The sequence below is a fragment of the Garra rufa genome, chromosome 18 (assembly GCF_049309525.1).
Source record: "Garra rufa chromosome 18, GarRuf1.0, whole genome shotgun sequence".
NCBI classification, from domain to species: Eukaryota; Metazoa; Chordata; class Actinopteri; order Cypriniformes; family Cyprinidae; genus Garra; species Garra rufa.
The window spans coordinates 39,959,526-39,980,933 of NC_133378.1; the positions used below are offsets into that span (position 1 = coordinate 39,959,526).

Here is a 21,408-nt window from a genome sequence, read left to right on the forward strand (position 1 = left end):
CCGAGAAACAAGGATCTTATCTAGCAAAACGGTTGGTTATTTTCTAAAAACATTTACAACTTATATACTTCTAAATCTCAAATGCTCGTCTTGCCAAGCTGGACAAGACGAGCATTTAAGGTTAAAAAGTATCATCGTTTTTGCTAGATAAGACCCTTTTTACTTGGTTTAGAGCTCTTTGAAGCTGCATTTTGGAAGTTCAAACTCGTGGGCACCATCGAAGTCCATTATACGGAGAGAAATCCTAAAAAGTTTTACTCAAAAAAACAAAATTACCTTACGACTGAAGAAAGAAAGACGTGAACATCTTGGATGACAAGGGGGTGAGTACATTATCTGTGCATTTTTGTTCTGAAAGTGAACTACTCCTTTAAGCGTGTCGCGCATGCGCAGACCATCGCTCCTCCGCTAGTGGTCGCAGCAGCTGAAGGCCGAAAACATCCGACACCATGCCTCCGTCGCGCCGCTTCTACTCGCGTTTTTACCGAACTAACGCACCTCTCGCTCAGGCAACAGGCTCTAGAGGTTGTTAATCACAAAACTCGGTCTTTTACATTAAACGTTTAATACAGTTCGACCATGAGTGTCGGTTATTGCGCCGCGTAACGCGCACAAAGACGGAGATTATGGAATAGACGCGCGTCGCACGGCTCGATTCATCACAACAATAACAACAATACTGCTATGGCACTCTCTGTGATACAGGCGTGTCGTAGCCTGGCCCTGTCCACCTGGCTGCTGTCCTTCTGCTTCGTCCATCTGCTGTGTTTGGACTTCACAGTGGCGGAGAAAGAGGAATGGTACACTGCGTTCGTCAACATCACGTACGTGGATCCGGACACGGCCGAAGTCCGGACCGAGAAGACCGAGTGCGGGCGTTATGGGGAGCACTCGCTCAAACGCGAGGCCAGAGGCGTGCTGGCGATGCCCGCCGCGACGCAGGACAAACACGCGTGCGACCCCAACAGCAGATTCACGCCGCACGTCCACGGCGCGTGGATCGCGCTCATCAGCAAGGGAAACTGCACGTACAGGGATAAAATCCGAAACGCCGTGGGAAAAAACGCATCAGCTGTGGTCATATTCAACGTGGGATCCTCTAACCCAAATGAGACCATCACTATGACAGATCCAGGTGATGATTAATGCATGTTTGAATATGATAGAATGTGATGGCCAATGCATTCATCATCTGTCAACTAGATATGCATGTCTGGTTATGTGTTATGGTAATCCATATATGGTGCTAAAACACTGATAAATGCAATGCATTAGTGCATAGCTAGCAATGGAAGTTTGCAGAAACCTTGCATAATTTGCGAAAATGTTCATACAAAATGCATGCTATTTTTTATTTAGTACTGACCTGAATAAGAAATTTCACATAAAAGATGTTTACATATAGTCCACAAAAGAAAACAACAGTAGAATTTATAAAAAATTAGCCCGTTTAAAAGTTTACATACACTTGATTCTTAATACTGTGTTGTTACCTGATTTTGAGATCCATCTGTTCACACTGAGGACAACTGAGGGACTCATATGCAACTATTACAGAAGGTTTAAAGTAAACGCTCACTGATGCTTCAGAAGGGAAAAAAACATGCATTAAGAGTAGGGGAGTGATAACTTTTTGAATTTGAAGATTGGGGTAAATGTAACTTATTTTGTCTTCTGGGAAACATGTAAGTATCTTCTGTAGATTCTGAAGGGCTGTACACAATGAAACCAAAAATACAATATTTAGGCAAAATAATTAAAATGTATGCATATTCATTCTGTTCAAAAGCTTAATGCGTCATGTTTCCTTCTGGAGCATCATTGAGCATTTAAACTTTCTGTAATAGTTGCATTTGAGTCCCTCAGTTGTCCTCAGTGTGAAAATATGGATCTCAAAATCATACAGTCATTGTTGAAAAGGGTTCAAATACACAAAAATGCTGGGAAAACAAAAGATCTTTGGGAATTGAAGGATTTTTCTGAAGAACAGTGGCCAGTTTAACTGTTCAGGACAAACACAGGACTCATGAACAACTGTCACTAAACAAAAAACACAGCTGAGGATCAATGAGGTAACAACACAGTATTAACAATCAAGTAAATGGGGTATTTCTTTAATTCAACTATTATTTCTCTTGTGGACTATATGTAAACATCTTTTATGTAAAAAAAATCTTATTCAGGTCAGTACTTAATAAAAAATAACATGCATTTGGGTAAAATAATTAACATTTTGCAGATTCTGCAAGGTTTTGTGAACTTTTGACTTCAACTGTATACATAAATGCATGTCTGGCTGAATGTTTGTATATTGTTATTAGTTATAATGAATGCACGTCTGGATATGTTTTATTATAAGTGCATATTAGCTTATGAGAAATAATAAATGGATATCTTCTTGCGTGTTTAATTTTGTTTTGGTAAATCTGTGATGCATGTCTGTTTTAAAGCAATATTTAACCCCAAAATGAAAATTTCCTGACATTTAACTCACATATAGGGCCATCCCAGATGTAGATGAGTTTGTTTCTTTAGCAGATTTTGAGAAATGCTGCATTATATCACTTGCTCGCCAATAGATGTGAATAAGTGCCGTCAGAAAAAGATCTGTCCATCAGTTAACATATTGAGAAACCAACAGCATTGGTCAACATCGTTACAATGCTTTTAACTAAAATACGAGTTCAAAATAATGTTTCATCCAGTGAAAAAGTCCATCTCCTGTTTTCTCTCACATCAGAATTCACCCACATATTTGTTCAGAGCTGTTTTGATTTATTAATGGTGTTTAGTCTTTTCCATTGTAATTTTTCTGATGATTTTTTTTCCCACCTTAATAACTCTCTTTAAAATAATTGAAATATTAATAAACAAAAATGTCTTCTAAATTAAAAAATAAAACCTATCAATTTAACAAAAAATTAAAAGTTTAACAAAATATTCATAGTCACCACTAGTAAGCTACTAAATTTATTGTGGAAACCCACATTTTCTGTACAGCTGCCTTGCAATTATTGGCATTGTGAAAAGCGCTATACAAAAAACTTGAATTGAATTGAAATGGAACTTTTAAATCTGTTTTATTTTTCCTTTACCAATTTTTGTTTTTGTTTTTCTAGATTAAAATTTCTGTTGTTTCTGTTAAAATGGTTCAATTAAATCATAACATACTAAAAACATGTGTAGTTAATTGAAAATAATGAAACTTGTACAAAGAATCATTAAAAGTTGAATAAAAGATACATTTTTAAGGTCCTCTGATATTATTTTTCTCCCCCAAATTCCAGTTTATTTCTCCAAAATGATCTTCTTTTTTTTTTAATCAGATTTGGACAAATGTAGCATTCCATCACTTCCTCACTAATGGATGTGAATGGGTGCCGTCAGAATGAGAGCGGTCAAACAGCTGATCAAAACATCACAATAATCCACAAGTTATCCACACCACTCCAGTCCATGAGTTAACATCTTGAGAAAACAAAAGCTGCGTGTTTGTAAGAAACAAATCCATCATTAAGATGTTTTTAATTAAATATGAGTCCATAAAAATGTTTTCTCCAGTCTAAAAGTCCATCTCCTGTTGTGTCTCACATCACAATCCACATTTGTTTTTGCTTGTAAATGGTGTTTAATCGGTGCATATATCTTCTGATTCAGACCAGATGGATCTTCTATTTTATTTTATTTTATTATGGATTCAGTTTAAAGTTAAAAAAGTCCTAAAGATGGATTTGTTTCTTACAAACACACATCTTTTCTCTTCTCAAGATGTTATCTGAAAGACCGGAGTGGTGTGGATTACGTGTGGATTATTGTGATGTTTTTATCAGTTGTTTGGACTCTCATTCTGACGGCACCCATTCACATGTTTGAAAGAACAAATCCATCGAAGCCTTTTTAACTTGTTAAAACATAATTTCCGACCAATATACAAGTCCCTTATCTATAATAACGCCGCCTCCAATGAAAAAAGACGTTTGGTCTGACTCAGGGGAGAAATCTGCACAGATCAAACAGCGTTTGCAAGCTAAAACAGCTCTAAACAAACAAATTTTGATGCACATGAGTTGGACTTATTATAGACTTATATTTTAGTTAAAAACACCTTAATGATGGATTTGGTTCTAACACAGCTTTTGGCTTCTCAAGTTGTTAACTGATGGGCTGGAGTGCTGTGGATTACTTGTGGATTATTGTTTGGACTCTCATTCTGACGGCACCCATTCATATGTTTGAAAGAACAAATCCATCGAGAAGTTTTTAACTTTGAAACATAATTTCCGACCAATATACGAGTCCCTTATCCATAATAACGCTTCCTCCAATGAAAAAAGACGTTTGGTCTGACTCAGGTGAGAAATCTGCACAGATCAAAGTAGTGTTTGCAAGCTAAAACAGCTCTAAACAAAACAAACTTTGATGCACACGAGTTGGACATATTATAGACTTATATTTTAGTTAAAAACACCTTAATGATGGATTTGTTTCTTTCAAACACAGCTTTTGTCTTCTCAAGATGCTATCTGAAGGACCGGAGTGGTGTGGATTATTGTGATGTTTTTATCAGTTGTTTGGACTCTCATTGTGACGGCACCCATTGACATATTTGAAAGAACAAATCCATTGAGACGTTTTTAACTTTAAAACATAATTTCTGACCAATATACGAGTCCCTTATCTATAAGAACGCTTCCTCCAATGAAAAAAGACGTTTGGTCTGACTCAGGTGAGAAATCTGCACAGATCAAAGTAGTGTTTGCAAGCTAAAACAGCTCTAAACAAAACAAACTTTGATGCACACGAGTTGGACATATTATAGACTTATATTTTAGTTAAAAACACCTTAATGATGGATTTGTTTCTTTCAAACACAGCTTTTGTCTTCTCAAGATGCTATCTGAAGGACCGGAGTGGTGTGGATTATTGTGATGTTTTTATCAGTTGTTTGGACTCTCATTGTGACGGCACCCATTGACATATTTGAAAGAACAAATCCATTGAGACGTTTTTAACTTTAAAACATAATTTCTGACCAATATACGAGTCCCTTATCTATAAGAACGCTTCCTCCAATGAAAAAAGACGTTTGGTCTGACTCAGGTGAGAAATCTGCACAGATCAAAGTAGTGTTTGCAAGCTAAAACAGCTCTAAACAAAACAAACTTTGATGCACACGAGTTGGACATATTATAGACTTATATTTTAGTTAAAAACAACCTTAATGATGGATTTGTTTCTTACAAACACAGCTTTTCTCTTCTCAAGATGCTATCTGAAGGACCGGAGTGGTGTGGATTACATGTGGATTATTGTGATGTTTTTATCAGCTGTTTGGACTCTCATTCTGACGGCACCCATTCACATGTTTGAAAGAACAAATCCATCGAGACGTTTTTAACTTTAAAACATAATTTCTGACCAATATACGAGTCCCTTATCTATAATAACGCTTCCTCCAATGAAAAAAGACGTTTGGTCTGACTCGGGAGAGAAATCTGCACAGATCAAACAGCGTTTGCAAGCTAAAACAGCTCTAAACAAATTTTGATGCACATGAGTTGGACTTATTATAGACTTATATTTTAGTTAAAAACACCTTAATGATGGATTTGTTCCTTACAAACAGCTTCTTAACTGATGGACTGGAGTGCTGTGGATTACTCATGGATTATTGTTTAGACACTCATTCTGACGGCACCCATTCACATCCATTGGTGGCGGCACCCATTTACTTTCAGGCCCTGAAAATAGTAATTCATCCTTTTACTTTTTGCACTTTAATGTGAAGTGTGACATGCGTTAGTGTTTTGTGGGTATGCTTCAGACACAGTTTACTGACTTCTCTCTAAAGTTCACACAGTCACGTTCTGGAGGAAAGTGTTTGAACATGTGTCACTTCGTCCAGCTGTGTTTGCATGTTCTCTCACATCTGGAAGTCGTGAGAGATGCTTAACACGTGATGTTGGCATTCAGGCTCGACTGGAACGCTCACTTCCGCGTCTCAGAAAATGTGTTTTGCTGTTAAAGTTTCTTATCTGTTTCTATCTGTCAGGGAAGTGTTGCTTGTTTAGTTCCTCTCTTTGTTCTACAGTATATCTGCATTTCTCCCTCTTGTTGTTTTTCATGTTCACTTTCATTCTCTCTTTGAACATTCTCTGTCTGACATTTAAAGGTTTTCACTATGCTTTTTTCCCCTATGAAATCACCCCCTCCCCCTCCAAACACAAATTCTTTTTTCCAGTTTTTTTATTTTTATGGTTTTCATTTGATTTCATTGTTGCAAATGTTCTGGATTCTGTTGTATCTGTTGTATTAAATTTTAGTAATCAAAAAGCATGTGTAGTTATTTAAAATGATGAAAAGTATACATCTTAACAATGTGTTTAACAAAAATGTATGCAGTCTGATTTATTTTATTTTTACAAATGTTTTTTTCCACTTCAATTTTTCCCAATTTCATTTAAATTGTTAAATTAAATAATAATTATTAAAAAGCATGTCTTAGGTAATTAAAATCATGGAACTTTACAGTCTAATTAAATTATTAAAAGTTTAACCAAATTTACAAGCCCTATGAAATCAATTTGATTTTTCCCAATTTTTTTTTTTATTTTTCTGTTTTTACCGCTTTAATATTTCTATTAAAATGGTTAATTTAAATATTAATAAACAAAAACGTTTATTTAAAATCATGAAACTTGTACAATGTACATTTTTAAAGCCCGATTAAATCCATTTTATTTTTCCTTTTTCTTAAAATTTTAGTTTTTCATTCTAATTTGTCTAATAATTTGTCTAATAATAATTTGTCTAGTAATTATCTAATAATTCTTAGCTTAAATAATTATTTTATAATTGTTCATTTAAGTATTAATGAACAAAAATGCCTTATTAATTTAAAAATGAAGCCTATACAAATATATAATATTAAAAGTTTAACCAAATGAATATTTTTAAAGCCCTATGAAATCCTTTATATTTTTCCTTTCCCTAAATATTCTTCATTTTTTTTTCTGTTAAAATGTTTCTAGATTTAAATTCTTCTGGTTTCTGTTTAAATTGTTAAATTAAATCATAACATCCAAAAAGCTTGTGTAATTAATTAAAATCATGAAGCGTGTACAAATTTAATTTTTCCCCCCAAATTCAATTTTATTTTTCTCCAAAATCCAGTGTTTTCCATTGTAATTTTTCTAATTATTAGTTCCCATGTTAATATTTCTGTTTTCAATTAATTAAAAAAGTAACTATTTACATTTTAAAGTCCTATAAAAAAAAATTCATTTTTCTTTTTCTCCTATTTTTTTTCTAGATTTTATTTTCCTAGTTTTTGTTTAAATGCTTACATTAAATCATAATATTAAAAATGCATGTGTAATCAATTAAAATCATGAAACATGATTCTGAAAAAGAATAATTTAAAGTTGAATAAAAAAAGAAATTAAGGCCCTGTGAAATGTTTTATTTTTTAGCCCCAAATTCAGTGTTTTCCATTGTAATTTTTCAAACATTTTTCGCTACTTTAATAATTCTATTTAAATATTGCAAAACAAAAATGTCTTAATTAAAAACATGTAACTTATACAATTTTAATAAAAATCAAATCAAATGTTTAACAAAAATGTAATTTTTAAGCCCTATGAAGTCAGTTTTCATTTTCCCAAACCTTCTTACATTTTTTCCTAAATAAAATTTGTTTTATGTTTAAATGTAATTAAAATCATGAAACTTGCACAAATATTATTAAAAGTTGGAAAAAAATAAAGACCTTTTAAAAAGTTTGATTTAATCATCTAATTAATTATCTAACTATTTTTTAAACACACTTTTCACATCACAATTTTTCCTTTTTTTATGTAATGGTAATCCTCTGTGCACTTTTTGATATTTAAACAAAATTATAAACAATAAAAGAGATTGCATTTTTAAAACTCTTCATATTTATAGTTATTTTAGGCCTTTATATGACAACCAACACAGGTTTATAACTAATTTGTATTAAATCATCGGTAACACTTTAGAATAGGTAACACTTGTTCACTATTAAATACGACTTTTCCTTCAATAAATTCCTAATTTGCTGCTTATTAATAGTAAGGTAGTTGTTAGGTTTAGGTATTGGGTAGGATTAGGGATGTAGAATAAGGCATTAATATGTGCTAAATTAGTTCTAATAAATGCCAATATTCTAGTAATATGCATGCTAATAAGTCATAGTTAATAGTGAATAAGTGTTACCTATTCTAAAGTGCTACCAAATCATCTTTCAGATATTTTTTCAGGGTCTGTGAAAATATATTTAATTTTTTCCCCCTCAAAATTCAGTGTTTTTCAATGTAATTTTTCTGTGTTCTGTTTTAAATTAATAAAAAATGTCTAATTAACTAAAATTAGAAAACTGTAATAGTCTATTAATTATTTATCTGAAAGATGATTTAATACAAATTAGTTATAAAACTGTGTTGGTTGTCAAATAAAGGCCTAAAATAACTATAAATATGAAGAGTTTTAAAAATGCAATTGTTTAAATAGCAAAAAAGTGCACAGAGGATTACCATTAAATACTTTTTTTTTTTTTTTTTTGAAAAATTGTGATGTGAAAATTGTGTTTAAAAAAAAATATTTCTTCCAATTAAATCAAACTTTTATTTTGATGTCAAAGTCCTGTTTAATTGTGTCATTCATAAGCATTTCAGACTTTCTTTGTCTGTATATGTTTACCTGAGCATTGGTTGTGTCCTAGTTAGACATTGTGTTCCTCATTGCGGTTTATTTTTCCCACAAAGTCACTGGTTCAGTGTTGGTGTGTGTTTCAGGCACGGGTGACGTGGTGGCCATCATGATTCCTGAGCCGAAGGGTCGTGAGCTGGTTGTTCTGATGGAGAGGAACATCACGGTTCACATGCACATCACCATTGGGACACGCAACCTCCAGAAATACGTCAGCCGCACCTCCGTGGTCTTCGTCTCCATCTCCTTCATCATCCTCATGATCATCTCTCTGGCCTGGCTCGTCTTTTACTACATCCAGCGCTTCAGATACGCCAACGCCAGGGACCGCAACCAGGTACTAAACCGAGAAATGTCTTCTCATGAAATGTTCAGCTTGAAAAGTGCAGCTGAGGTTCTAAATGGGTTTTGCAGCCACTGTTATATATTATTATAAATTATTATTATTAATTAAAGAAATGTTTGTATTTGTATTTTACTGTGAAATACCATCCAGAATACTTTTTTCTGATTTTTTTAAAAATAATATGCTATTTATTATCATGTCATTTATTTATTAATTAATATTAATATTATTTAAGTTATTTATTGCTGCTGCTGCTACTACTAACATATTAGGGTTAATATAATAATAATGATGATGATGATACAACTTTTATACATTTTTATTACATTTTTCTTATGTGCATTTTTTTTTACCATTAAATATTACATTAATAATATTTAAATAGTCAAAAGTTGTTTATAGTAATGTTTTGGTATCATTATTATTTATAATAATAATAATAATAATAATAATAAAACGAATAATACTTTTATTAATAATTTGTAATCATTTATTTTAATAACAATGTTTTTTGCATAAATTTTTCTTTAATGTTATTTTTATTTTATAGCTGAATATTGCATTAATATTATATAATATTTAGAGTATATTTGTCTAATGATAATAAAAACAATTAAAATAATTTTCAGATGTATTATTATTATTATTATTATTATAAAATGACAAAGTTTTGGCCAAACCAGAATTCATCAAACATTATTAGTATTATTCTTAAATACAAATGTTTCATTTTACAAAGAAATACTATACTTAATGCTATTTCTGATTTTGTCTGTAGTATTATTTATTTATTTATTATTATTATTATTAATAGTTATTTATGTAATATTTATTTAATTCATATGAATATTTGTTTATTTACTTACCTACTACTATTAATATATTTAATAATAATAATCATAATTTTATTAATTTGTATTATTTTTATTCCCAAATACTCTTTTTTTATTTTACCATAAAATATTGCATTAATAATATTTCACATTTTGTTTATAGTAATGTTTTTGTTTATTATTATGAAATATAATATAATAATAATAATAATGGAAAATGTTTATAATTTGTAATTTATTTTAATATTTTTGATTGTATAAATTATATGAAAAAATCTTGATTTATTTTTTATTTTACAGTGAAATATTGCATTAACATTATATATTTTTAGATTTAGTCACATAAAATTGATATTTGTCTAATAATAATACTAATAATAATATTAATGATAATAACTATTTAAAAAATATTATTATTATTATTAATAAATCTCAAAGATTTGGCCAAATTGTGCAGCCCTACTTTATCTCAGAATTTCAGTTGTGATGTGAAATAAAAATCATTATAAACACTGATTTAGTTTGTAGTAAATTATATATTTATTTATTTATTTTTGTGTGTGTAATATTTATTTAATAATTAATATTAATATTTATGTATTTTTACTAGTACTAATATATTTTATTATAATAATAATAATAACAGATACAACGTTTTCTAATTTTTATTATATATTTTCTTGAACACTTTTTTATTTTACCATTAAATATTACATTGATGCTTCAAATGTTGTTTATATTAATTGGTTTTTATTATGTATAATACAAATAATATAAAATGAGTAAAACTTGTAATATTTTTGTTATTAATTTTAATAATAATTTTATTGCATTAATTTTTCGTAAATACTATTTTTATTTTACAGAGAAATATCACATTAATAAATGTATTTAATATTTAGAGTCAAAATAATATTCATGTGTCTTTAGTAATACTACTACTAATAATAATAAATATATTAGTATTATTATACTATTATACAACTAGGAATTGTTACTTTTTTTAGCTTAAAAAAATTGCAATTGGACATTTTCTCCCCAAAACTCTTCAGCCCTAAGCTCAAACCGCACTCTTTTGCCCATTACTGCTTGCTTTTGGTGGTTTGTGTGTTTAAACATGATCCTAAAGCATGATTACAGGCCACAGGAAGTGCCTTTCATCACAGGAAAACAACAACGGATGTAGGAGATAAGCGGCTCACTCAAAGGAGAAATGTGTTTATTAATCTCATTCTGTTCTCTGATTGGTCAGAGGAGGCTGGGAGACGCTGCCAAAAAAGCCATCAGCCAGTTACAAGTGCGGACCATCAGGAAAGGCGATCAGGTGAACAAACAAACATTGAGTGATTTCTGCTGAGATTGAGTCTTGCCGTCTTTGTTGTGTCCAATAATGTGTTTGTGTTTTCCTTTAGGAGACGGAGAGTGATTTTGATAACTGTGCCGTGTGTATCGAGGGTTACAGACCAAACGATGTAGTGAGAATCTTACCCTGCAGGTAAACACACACCTGACTCTGCTGTGTTTATATAGAAAGTGCTATTAAGCTGGTTTGAAAAAGCCAACTGTTATCCTATTTAAACTACTACTTCTGAGGCTACATTTTAAAACCCATCTCCTCCTAGACTTTTAAAGCTACAACCACCAAATTTGGTCCAGACCTTCAGACTGGTTTGACTCGGGTTGCTATGTATTTTCAGACTGATCCGACTTACGGTTTTCATAAACCAGACTATCAAAACCACCAAAAATCCCATAGACTTACATTGACAGAATGTTCAAATGAGCCAACGCTATTCAAACTCCAACTGTCAAAACTCCCAGAATTCCTTGCGACTCATTCAAACTTCGCCTTCTATTAGCCATATGCTAATCATGCTAACAACATTCTAATCATGCTAGTAACTTGTTAATCGTGTTAACAAAATCCTAGTAACATGCTAAGCATGCTACAAACAAATTAGCAACATGCTAGTAACTTGCTAATCATGCTACTAACATACTGTTAACTTGTTCATAGTGCTAGTAACAATCATTAATCATGCTAGAATAATGCTACTAACTTGCTAATCATGGTAGCACATGCTACTAACTTGTTAATCATTAAAAATCATATGCTGGTAGCATGTTAATCATGCTAGTAACGTTACAGACTTGCTAATCATTCTAACAACATGCTAGTAATGTGCCAATCATGCTAACAGTATGGTAGTAACATGCTACAAACATGTTAGCGACATGCTAGTAACTTGCGAATCATGCAAACAACATGGCCGTAACATGCTACAAACATGTTAACGACATGTTAGTAACTCATTAATCATGTTAATAACATGCTAATCATGCTGGTAACATGCTAGTACCTTGTTAGTCATGCTAACGACACGTTAGAAAATTGTTAACCATGGTAGTAACATGCTACTGTCTTGTTAATAATGTTAACAACATGCTAGTAACTTGTGAATCATGTTAGAAACAAGCTAGCAACATGCTACTAACTTCCTAATCATGCAACATCATGCTAGTAACATGTTCATGATGCTAGAAACATGTTGGCGACGTGCTAGTAACTTGCTGATCATGCTAACGACATGCTAGTAACTTGTTAATCATGTTAACGACATGCTAGTAACTTGATAAATCATGTTAATAACATGCTTGTAACTTGCTGATCATGCTGGTAACATGCTAGTACCTTGTTAATCATGCTGACATCATATTAGTAACTTGTTAATCATGTTAGAAACATGCTAGCAACATGCTACTAACATGTTCATCATGCTTGAAACATGTTGGCAACATGCTAGTAACTTGCTGATCATGCTAACGACATGCTAGTAACTTGTTAATCATGTTACCAAATGCTAGTAACTTGCTAATCATGCTGGTAACATGCTAGTACCTTGTTAATCATGTTAGAAACATGTTAGCAACATGCTAGTACCTTGTTAATCATGCTGACATCATATTAGTAACTTGTTAATCATGTTAGAAACATGTTAGCAATATGCTATTAACTTGATAATCATGCTAACAACATGCTAGTAACATGTTAATCCTGTTAGAAACATGCTAGCAACATGCTACTAACATGTTCATCATGCTTGAAACATGTTGGCAACATGCTAGTACCTTGTTAATCATGCTGACATCATATTAGTAACTTGTTAATCATGTTAGAAACATGTTAGCAATATGCTATTAACTTGCTAATCATGCTAACAACATGCTAGTAACATGTTAATCATGTTAGGAACATGTTGGCAACATGCTACTAACTTTCTAATCATTCTTAGACTGACAACATGTTAGTAACTTGTTAATCATGCTAATGACATGCTAGGAACTTGCTAATCATGATAACATGCTAGTAACGCCATAGCAACCACCCCAAGTACCCTAGCAACTGCCCTAGGAACCACCCTATGTACTCTAGCAAACACCAGAGCCATATAAAAAGAGAGTTGCGACACTCCCATAGGCTTCCATAGGAACTGAGGAATGCGGAAGTAAAGCGTGTGATGGAGCGGTCAATAGTTCCAAACAACCAATAGCTCCTGCATTGAAGCCCATTCATTTCAGCGTTTCTCAAGCACAGTCGCAAGTATATTGAAGAAATTACTGCATTTATTTACATTTTAACGCATCAGTTGACCTTTCGAAAAACCAATAGTGGCCAATAGTGGTGTTTTATGAAGCGTGTTATAGTTAATGTTTATCGTTAAAAAATAAACAGTTAAACTGTAAATGCAGCTGGATAACGTGAGAAACACCGTAATAGCGACCATAACCAGATACTAGTTGTCATATTTTTATGTTTTTAGTCTTTCTGCAATCTATCTCTCACTGTAGGAGGTTGAATGAATTTCAGTAAAGACTGCATTCAAGAAACACGATAAAAATGTATGCTGAATGCAATTCGTTGCCTTGTGTTTTTTTAAACATTATTTTCATCTTTTCTATTATGTTAAATGCCATTTTTGCTTGCCTTTTATAATATTCACTTATGTTGTATATTTGAATATCATAAAACAAGAGTAAATTACTTTTTTTTATTTAACATTAAATCGTTAAATCGAAACATATAAAAAAATGAGTGTTTGATCAAGTCCAAATACACATGCAGATGTATTTAACCTTAAATATTACACTAACTGTAATATAAATACTATATTAGAAAATGTTATCTTTTAAATGGTCAGGATCATTATTGCACATATTAAGTACAAAAAAACCTCCTCAAAATATTTACTAAATAGAACTTAACTATATATATTACAGTTATTTAATTGAATAAAAGTTACACTTAAGGTGTTTGGTCACATTTGACTGCCAAAGAGTATGAGAACATATTAATTATGTCTCTTTATCACTCCCCAGAATAAAATGCGATTGTAAAGCGTATTCAGAGAAGTTATCAATACACAATCAATGCACATTATGTGTTAATAATTACTCGAAATTGCTGCAAATATAGTAAAACTGCTGTCTATCCTATTTAACTCCATTCAAACACATTGACAGCGCGGAGCTGTTTGGAACTATTGAGAGCTCCATGAACCACGTGACCGTGCGGCGGCGAGATCAAAGCGTGTCGCAACTCTCTTTTTATATGGCTCTGGCAAACACATAGCAACCACCCCAGGTACCCTGGTAACCGCCCTAGCAATCACACCTATTACCCTAGCAACCGCATAGCAACACCTTAGCAACTATCCTAAGTACCCTAGCAACACCTTAGCAACCACCCCAGGTAGCCTAGCAACTAGCTTTAAAACTACTTTAAACTTCAAACTAGTTAAAACTGAAAACCTTCAAACTGTAAGCTTTTTAAACCACTACAAACTTTCTGGCTAGGCTTTTCCAAGCCAGCTTAAAGTTATTCTACCAACTTTACTATCTAGTTTTATTTATTTTTTAGAATTTTTTGTTGTTGTTAAAAGTCAGCTAAAAGTAGATTTGCAAACATGGGACTCGAGAGACTGTCAATCTTCTGTATTAGACTGATGAACGCATCTGTTTCTCTCAGGCATCTGTTTCACAAAGGCTGTGTGGACCCGTGGTTGGTGGACCATCGTACGTGTCCCATGTGTAAAATGAACATCCTCAAAGCTCTCGGCCTCACGGTTGGTGTTTTTTTTCACCCTTTTATCGCTGTACAGAGGTCAGGCTCATGTGTCATGTGCTGCTTGTGCATGTTTTTCTTCCTTCCGCTGAGAGAAATGAGCTTAGTGTGAAGCTTCAGACAGAATTAGTGAAAACACTTATTAAAAACTTCATTATTGTTTTATTTATAATAATAATATCACTTTATTATTAGTTTTAGTCATAAATTAATCCAATTAATGCAATTTATTATTTCCAGATCTTATTTAAAAATGTTCTGCTTTTTTAAACATTTCGTTATTGTAAACAGAATTTTTTAAAGGATTTTTTTTTTAATAGTTTAAAAAAATATTCAACAAATAGCTTATCATTCATTTCTGTTTAATTTTTAATTTTAGATATTTCGGTTCCTCACGGTAAACTAATAGAAAATGAGAAATGCTGCCTTGGTATAAGCTGAAATAAAATACGTTTGTTTTTGTTTTTTAATTTTTATATGAATTTTATTTTCTAATAAATGGTAATTATAGGTTTAAATTAACACAATAAATTATTTCCAGAGGATTCATTATTTAAATTGTATCTTTTGTCTTATTATTTAGTTTTGTTCTTTAAACATTGTTTATTAACAGAACATTGTATTGTTATCCTAGTGTCACTGACTTTTTGCTAATATTTTGAATTTTTATATTTTCTATTTGTAATTTAAATTGAAAAGTTTTTTTTAAGTGCTTTTAGGTTTTAGTATTTCAGTTTTATTCAGTATTTAATATTCATTTTTATTTAATATTTTAGTTATGTTAGTACATCATGTTAGATTAAATGAAAATAAAATGTTGCAGAACTTTTTTAATTTTTTGTGATTTTGACCATTTAGTATTTCTGTTTTAAAGTTTTAGTTTTAATTATTTATTCATTTTTTATTTTGTATTTTAGTTATGTTAGTACATTGTGTTGAAATAAAATGAAATAAAAGTTGCCTTGTTTTAATTTTAATTTTAGTTAACATTTTTTAAACTTGTGATTTTATTTAGAATTTCAGTTTTATTTAGTTTTAATTTTTTTTGTATTTTAGTTAATGAAGTTGAACTCAATGAAAATGCAACTTTAAGATTTTAAGTTAAAGTTAAAATTCATTTAAGTAGTGAAAGTTTATTTGATGGTTTTGGTGAAAGCTTACATAATTGTAATAATCCTGGCTTTAATCATGGTGAAGTCACTGAAATGCATGGTTTATTGCTTTAATATGGTTCTAATGCAATTCTATTGTATTTAACTCGGTTCTGTGGTGTAATTCTGTTCATCTGCAGTCGAGTGCAGAGTGTCTGAATGAACTTCCTCTAGACTACGAGCTCGCCGTGGGGGGCGTGGCTCTCAACGCCATGGTGATGAGCGATGATGTCATGGCCGGCGATGTCGTCGGGGGGCGTGACCCCGGCGTGAGGATGGTGGGTCTCCCTCAGGTCCTCCTGGATTCTGAACCACTGTCTCAGGACACCATGCCAACCGAACAGAGTGAGTTTTATTTCTGTGAGTGAGGAAGTCCTCTTCTATAGTGCACAGTTACATTTATGCATTTAGAAGAAGCTTTTATTAAAAGTAACTTGGTAATAATAGTGCAAATTTAAAAATTGCCTAAAAAACATGCACAAATGCATTGAAAATGACTAAGCATCCATGCAAACTTGTGAAAAACAAGTACACTTCTGCCTACTTTTAAAATTAGTGTGCATTACAGAAATAACACACTTTAAGTGCTAAATGTATGTAATGTTTTTGGACATTTAGTTGCATGTTAATTGCAATTAAATTTAAATGTATTATATTTTAAATGTATGTTAAACTAAACTAAAATAAAAAAACATAAATTATGTGAAATAAAATAAATATTAACTGAGGTAAAATAAAATATACAAAATATATTTTTTAATAACTTAATGTCTTATTTTTTTATTAATTTTAACTTGATGTGCAAAATAACTAAAATTCAATTAAAAAACGGTGTGTTTATAATAATATCTAATTAACTAAAATACTAAATTGCTTTTAAAAGACTTTAACAAATTAAAATCTTGAATTAGAGAAACAAATTAATTCAGTATATTAATAAAACTATAATAATATCTCATTACTAAATTGCTAAAATAATTACCAAAAATTACTAAAACTTTAACAGATTAAAATAAAAATGGAAATAAAAAAATTAATTAATTCAAACTATTAATAAAAACTATAATAATATCTAATTGACTGAAATACTAAATTACTAAAATAACACTTTAATGTGTTAAATACTTTGATGTTATTTCCATTGAAATTTTATATATAAATGTAACTAAAACTAAACTCATTAAAAATTATAAAAAAATATTAACTGAAATAAAATAAAGTAATTTATATTTTTAATTAGTTTATTGTCTCATTTTAACTTAATGTACAAAATAATTACGCTTAAAAAAAACTTTAACAAATTAAAATAAAACAAAAACTAAAATGATAAAAAACTATAATAATATCTAATTAACTAAAATCCTACATTACTAAAATAATAGCCAAAGATTTCTAAAACTTTAGCATATTAAAGTAAAACTGAAAATAGAAAAATAAATTTAATTTTAATAAAAATTATAGATATTAACTAAAATAACACACTACTAAAATAACACTTTGATTTTTAAAAAAGTTACTTAAATGCAATTTCTATTAACAACTTGTATATATTTAAATATAACATAATTATTATTATTATAATTATTATTATTATTATAACATGAAATTTTTAATAAAATAAATGTTAATTGAAATATAGAATATAAAAAATATATATTTTAATTAATTTAATGTCTAATTTTATTGCCATTTTTATTATCTTAATGTACAAAATAACTAAATTTAAAAGTGTGTGTAAACAAATAAAGAAATGACAAAAAATTACTAAAACTTTAACCAATACCAGAAAATTCAAACTATTAATACAAATAAACTACAGTAATATCTATTTAACTAAAATACTAAATTACTAAAGTAATGACCAAAAATGACTAAAACTTCAACAAAATAAAATAAAACTGGAAATAGGAAAATAAAGTCAAACTGTGAATACAATCTATATAATATCTAATTAACTAAAGTACTAAATTACTAAAATAACACTTTAATGTGTCAAAAATACTTAAATGTAATTTCTGTTAAAAATGTGTTTATATTTAAATATAATATAATTATTGTTAAGCTAAAACTAATGTTGAATGAAATATAGAATATAAAAAATATATATATTTTAATTAGTTTAATGTCTAATTTTATTGCCATTTTTTTTTATTATCTTAATGTACTAAATAACTCAATTTAAATAAAAAATGGGTGTAAACAAATGAAGAAATTACCAAAAAATTACTAAAACTTTAACCAATTAAAATAAAAACTACAATAATATCTAATTGAAACTAAAATAACACTGATTTGTAATATCAATGAAGTTGCAATTTGGTACATGACAAGTTATTATTAAAACAACATTTTAAAATGGATTTTAAATCTTTTAATTCCACAATATTAAAATGTACATTTTTTTTTAGAATCAATTACATATGAAAATGGCTTTTTATTTCAAGCTTTGAAGTACACTTAATGTACACATTTATTCCCATATTGCATGCTGTTTAGTTAGATAGCATGCAAATTGAAACACAGCTGTGCTGATGTATATCATTATGACTGTCTTTGCTCCACAGGTGAGTTACAGCCAATAGCCAGCGGCAGTTCAGAGGTGTCGCTCGCTACGGGGGCGGGGCACTCGGACATTGACACGCCCACTGATGACCCAAAGTGCTGATCTGGCCACGCCCCTCATGCTCAAAAGTTTGCGTGACCACGGCTACAGGCCTAGACGGGTTGAATGGGCTTGGAATGGCCAGTGATTGACGAAGGTGTAACAAACACACTGCCTGCCGAGTACATACTCCGTTCCACGTCCGACGTTACGTTCATGTCATCTTCCTTCCTCATTCTCTGAAAAGCAGGGTAAACTCTGTTCTCTCTTGCCCACAGTGCACACCGCAGTATGCACTTGAGCTAAAGCACTTGTTCGGTATCGGCAGACGATCGGTTCCGCTCTGCTCGACAATCTTCTCTTTCCTACCGCCGCAGTGTTCGCTGCCCGTTTTACCATTTGTCTGTGATCCCAGCGGGAGGAACGTGTCAAAGACTATTTTGAATCTGATCAGAAGTGGTTTATTTTTCTACAGAGAAGCATTTGATGTGCTCGAGTTCTGCAGTATTAAAATAAAAGTAAAAAACAGAAGAGAATCTCAGTATTTAAATGCCTTCCTCTTGGAGATTTTCCGGGATTTGGCCCTCACCAAAGACGCCAGACCTGGAGCGTGTGACGACGTCGTGCGGGACAAAACTGTGGGACTTTCTAGGAAGTACTCTTTGGATTCTGTGGAGCAGGACATGTGATGCCCTGTCCACTTCTGATTTTAGTGGAGTTCATTTAAAGGCACAGTTCATCCAAAAATAAAAGTTTGCTGAAAATGTGTTCAGCAAACTTTTAAAAAGTTGTTTCTTCTTCAGGTTTGGAGAAATGTAGCATTTTATCACTTGCTCACCAATGGAAGTGAATGGGTGCCGTCAGAATGAGAGTCCAAACAGCTAAAAAAAAACATCACAATAATCCACAAGTAATCCACACCACTCCAGTCCATCAGTTAACATCTTGAGAAAACAAACGCTGCATGTTTGAAAGACACTAATGCATTATTAAGATGTTTTTTTTTTTAACTAAAATAGTCAAACAAACAAAAAAAGTAATCTGGTCTGACTTGGGAGAGAAATCTGCACAGCGTTTGCAAGTTAAAACAGCACTAAACAAAACAAATTTTGATGTGAGAGATGAAAATTTACTTTTTTTCACTGGAGGAAGTGTTATTATGGGTTCCTATTTTAGTTAAAAATGTCTTAATGATAGATTTTTTTTCTTATAAACAGCTTTTGGCTTCTCATGATTTTTAACTGATGGACTGGAGTGGATTACTTGTGGATTATTGTGATGTTTTTATCAGCTGTTTGGACTCTCAATCTGACGGCACCCATTCACATCCATTGGTGAGCAATAGATGTAATGGTACATTTCTCCAAGTCTGATGAAGAAACAAACATATACATCTTGGATGGCCCTAAAGGTGGCCTGAATTGCAGTGAATGGGTGCCGTCAGAATGAGAGTCCAATCATCTGATAAAAACATCACAATAATCTACAAGTAATCCACACCACTCCAGTCCATCAGTTAACATCTTGAGAAAACAAACGCTGCATGTTTGAAAGACACTAATGCATTATTAAGATGTTTTTTTTAACTAAAATAGTAAAAAAAAAAAAAGTAATCTGGTCTGACTTGGGAGAGAAATCTGCACAGATCAAATAGCGTTTGCAAGTAAAAACCAGCACTAAACAAAATAAATTTTGATGTGAGAGATGAAAATTAACTTTTTTTTACTGGAGGAAGTGTTATTATGGGTTCCTATTTATTTAAAAATGTCTTAATGATAGATTTTTTTTCTTACAAACACAGCTTTTGGCTTCTCATGATGTTAACTGATGGACTGGAGTGGTGTGGATTACTTGTGGATTATTGTGATGTTTTATCAGCTGTTTGGACTCTCAATCTGACGGCACCCATTCACATCCATTGGTGAGCAATAGATGTAATGGTACATTTCTCCAAGTCTGATGAAGAAACAAACATCTACATCTTGGATGGCCCTAAAGGTGGCCTGAATTGCAGTGAATGGGTGCCGTCAGAATGAGAGTTCAATCATCTGATAAAAACATCACAATAATCCACAAGTAATCCACACCCCTCCAGTCAATCAGTTAACATCGTGAGAAGACAAAAGCTGAAAGTTTGTAAGAAACTAATTCATCCCTGAGATGTGTTTAACTTTAAAACATAATTTCTGACTAATATCCGAGTCCATAATCCATAATAATGCTTCCTCCAATGAAAAAAGGTGTCTGGTCTGACTCAGGAGAGAAATCTGCACAGATCAAACACTGTTTGCAAGCTAAAACAGCTCTAAACAAAACCAATTTTGATGTATGACAACAGGAGATGGAAATATAATTACTTTTTCACTGAAGGAAATATTATTATGGAATCATATTTTAGTTAAAAACATCTTAATGACAGATTTGTTTCTTACAAACACAAAGCTTTTGGTTTCTCAAGATGTTAATTGATATACTGTAGTGGTGTGGATTACTTGTGGATTATTGTAATGTTTTTATCAGCTGTTTGGACTCTCATTCTGACGGCACCCATTCACATCCAATGGTGAGCAAGTGATGCAATGCTACATTTCTCCAAATCTGATGATGAAACGAACTCATCTACA

At 31.4% G+C, this 21,408-nt stretch overlaps 1 protein-coding gene across 1 annotated transcript; it reads left to right on the forward strand.

The window, feature by feature from the left end:
- The first annotated feature begins 400 nt into the window (after positions 1–400).
- rnf150b (ring finger protein 150b) lies at positions 401–19,450 on the forward strand. The gene is made up of 7 exons (XM_073823175.1): positions 401–1,135; positions 8,817–9,067; positions 11,162–11,233; positions 11,322–11,404; positions 14,936–15,032; positions 16,323–16,527; positions 18,747–19,450. The coding sequence occupies exons 1-7, from the start codon at positions 685–687 to the stop codon at positions 18,845–18,847; spliced, it is 1,260 nt and encodes a 419-aa protein (XP_073679276.1). The 5' UTR covers positions 401–684; the 3' UTR covers positions 18,848–19,450.
- Positions 19,451–21,408: the final 1,958 nt, after the last annotated feature.

Coding starts and splice junctions, on each gene's coding strand:
- rnf150b (XM_073823175.1), top strand. CDS start 685: ATGGCACTCTCTGTGATACAGGCGTGTCGTAGCCTGGCCCTGTCCACC. Junction 11,405..14,935: donor GTGAGAATCTTACCCTGCAG/GTAAACACACAC, acceptor TGTTTCTCTCAG/GCATCTGTTTCACAAAGGCT. Junction 16,528..18,746: donor CACCATGCCAACCGAACAGA/GTGAGTTTTATT, acceptor TTTGCTCCACAG/GTGAGTTACAGCCAATAGCC.